At 42.9% G+C, this 3,075-nt stretch overlaps 1 protein-coding gene across 2 annotated transcripts in view; it reads left to right on the top strand.

Moving 5' to 3' along the window:
- The first annotated feature begins 479 nt into the window (after positions 1–479).
- SLC20A1 (solute carrier family 20 (phosphate transporter), member 1) overlaps positions 480–3,075 on the top strand; it is a 17,498-nt gene continuing 14,902 nt past the window's right edge. For both annotated transcript variants that reach the window (XR_550990.1, XM_008579327.1), the window contains exons 1-3: positions 480–807; positions 969–1,109; positions 1,298–1,383. Coding sequence is in view for 1 of the 2 variants with exons in the window: in XM_008579327.1 (XP_008577549.1) it covers positions 480–807; positions 969–1,109; positions 1,298–1,383 (555 nt within the window). In the remaining variant the exon portion in view is untranslated. The remainder of the gene's footprint in view (positions 808–968; positions 1,110–1,297; positions 1,384–3,075) is intronic.

Below are 3,075 nucleotides of genomic sequence, written 5' to 3'. Positions count from 1 at the left end.
GGGGGGGCCGGGCTGGGCGCGCGGGGGCTGGGGAGCCCCTGGCGCCACGTGCCCGCCGCCTGGCGCGTCCTGCTGGGCATCAGGGACGAGGGTGGCGGGCGGAGGGCATGGCGGGGGCCCGGGTCGCGTGGGCAGAGCGGGACGCAATGCTGGCACCCGAGGGGCGCGCTGCTATTGTCATTTTTTTTCCCACCCCCCCAGGATGAACTTGCATCCTTTTTCTTCTCCGCCATGGAATTCTGCTCCGTGCTTTTAGTCCTCCAGAGCCAAAGACACCCCAGACAACAGATGCCCATACGCAGCGTATAGCAGTAACTCCCAGCTCGGTTTTCGTGCCGTAGTTTACAGTATTTAATTTTATATAATATATATTATTTATTATAGCATTATTCGATACCTCATATTCTGTTTACACATCTTGAAAGTCGCTCAGTAATTCTCTTATTAAAAAACCACTAATCTAGAGAGTGGCCTCTACCATGGCAACGCTCGTCGCCAGTGCTGTAGCTGCTACTGCTGCTTCTGGGGTGGACTACCTATGGATGCTCATCCTGGGCTTCATTATTGCATTCGTCTTGGCATTTTCCGTGGGAGCCAATGATGTAGCAAATTCGTTTGGTACAGCTGTGGGCTCAGGTGTCGTGACCCTGAAGCAAGCCTGCATCCTTGCTAGCATCTTTGAAACAGTGGGCTCGGTCTTACTGGGGGCCAAAGTGAGTGAAACAATCCGGAAGGGCTTGATTGACGTAGAGATGTACAACTGCACCCAGGCGCTGCTGATGGCCGGCTCCGTCAGTGCTATGTTTGGTAAGTTTTTATGTATTATCCTCTTGGTGGTGGGTGAACAAATGTGTATCATGGATGGTTCCATTTTTCTGGTGAACCTTTTCAGATTATTTCCTTCAGAAGACACTGCTTACATAATAGAATTTTGCCATTCACTTAATTAAAGCTTGACTGTGTTTTAGGTTCTGCTGTGTGGCAACTAGTGGCTTCGTTTTTGAAGCTCCCCATTTCTGGGACCCATTGTATCGTTGGTGCAACCATTGGTTTCTCCCTCGTGGCACATGGGCAGAAGGGTGTCAAGTGGTCTGAACTGATCAAAATTGGTATGTTTAATTCTGAATGGCTTCTTAACTTTTATTCTCGTTATAGGTTACTGTGGCATTATGTATGGGAGTATATGGTGTAAAATGGCAGGACAGACTTAAGAGTTTTGCAAATAGAAAGTTAACAACGTGTTTTTTGGTTCCTGGTTTTCATTAGTTGACGTTTTTCTCACTCTGTTCTGTTCCAGTGCTGTCTTGGTTCGTCTCTCCACTGCTTTCTGGTATCATGTCTGGAATTTTATTCTTCCTTGTTCGTGCATTCATCCTCCGTAAGGTAATCTGCCCTCTGTTAATGACCTTTCATAGGCAACACTATTGAATTCAGATCCAGTGGCCTTCTTGCTGATGTGATTGGTGTGTAGATATATGGGCTTGGAAAGTTAAAAAAGTTCTCTGTGTTCCATACACCTTGTACGTTCTGGAGTTCTCTGAAAGAAACAAGTTTTTAATACCCGAAAAGGCATTCAGGAAGGAAAAATTGAATGAGTCACTGTGGTGTGCCAAGAAGTAGGAGAGTGAAAAAATAAGGAAATTTATTTAGGATGGCTTCTCCTAGCTGTATGCAGATTACTGCTTTACGTAAACCACCATTATATTTAGGCCAATCTGAATTGTGAACTTAGGGTTCAGTAGATCCCCTGTGGCTTTTTCTAAGCTCCCAGTTAAATGGGTCTTCACAGTTTATAAGCTCAAGATGAGGACTCCACCTCCCACAGTGACGTCTCCAGTTTGTCAGACTAGCTAAAAACAATCAGTAAAGGTAGTTGATTTTGGCAGAAAAAAAAAAAAAAGGAAAGAAAATTCAAGCAGCCATTTAATTTCCTGTCCATTTGAAAATTCCTTCTGAGGGAAGTGGTAGCATTTCTTTTATCAAGAAGTCTGATGCTGGCTCCAAAGTAAATGTAGACAACAAGGGACTATGTTGGCATTGGGCCAAGTTACAGTAAGAATAAATGTATTTTTCTCAGGAAACAAAGTTGTCCTTTTTCTAAGGTGAATGGCTCTTAATGGTCCATTGTAAGCTCTTAAAAATGCCCCTAAACTGTAGAAATCTGAGTCAAGGGAGATAAGTAGCTTAATCCCAAGAGGTAGGAATGTATTCAGACCCATTTGTCTGGTCTAGTTCTAAGCTTCTTTAGGGAAGGATTTGCGCCTTTTCTCTGTAGAAATTCTATGACTGGCAAAGTGATTCACTGATCACTGTTTCCCCTAACCTGAGTCTGGCAGGATATAGCAGTTTGTGTAGCACTTTGGAAATTTGAAATATCTGTAGTTTGGTGTTAACAGCTCATTGATGTTGACTGATTCCAAGTTGGGTACTGTTTTATTCAGCCAGCAGGTATGTTTAGCACCTGCCCTCCTGCTCCCCACAACTGCAGTGTATGATATGATAGGATGCTTAAATTTGAGGCTCACCAGTAGTCATGGACCAGATCTTTTAGTGTTCTTGTTACGCGCTGTATCCTGCTACGTACCAGAGAATCAGATGAATGAGTAGGATTGCCTGTTAGGGATTCCTGCTGTATAAAGGTTTATACTCACCCTTTGTTGGTTATTGGGAAGCAGATCACTGATTCTGGAGAGGCATCTGCACAAAACAAATTTGTCTTCTTTCCTGGAGGGAGAATGGTGGTGCCCTGAGGTGCAAAGTGTTTTTCTTTTCCTTTTTTTTTTAATTTAAAAAAATTGCTTTTTTAAAAGTTTCCCATTTCTGAATGTTTGTTCCAAGGATGTTGGTAATATAGTAGGAAAAGGCAGAGTGGAGGTGAGGTACTTCTGTTAAAGGACTGTGGCATTAAACAAAAGGAATATAGGGGAAAGGAAAAGTTTTCCTGTTGAATAATTAAATTCTAGTCAAACAAAATGGGGCTTTCAGCATTTGTTAGGAGTCACATAAAAAATATTTAGGATGTTTTCTCTTTTTTTTTTTGGACAGAAACTTACAGGAACGTCTAATATGTAAAAA

The sequence above is a fragment of the Galeopterus variegatus genome, unplaced genomic scaffold, assembly GCF_000696425.1.
Source record: "Galeopterus variegatus unplaced genomic scaffold, G_variegatus-3.0.2 Scaffold1858, whole genome shotgun sequence".
NCBI classification, from domain to species: domain Eukaryota; kingdom Metazoa; phylum Chordata; class Mammalia; order Dermoptera; family Cynocephalidae; genus Galeopterus; species Galeopterus variegatus.
The sequence above is the reverse complement of the archived record's forward strand: the minus strand, read 5'-3'. Positions and strand labels throughout refer to the sequence as shown.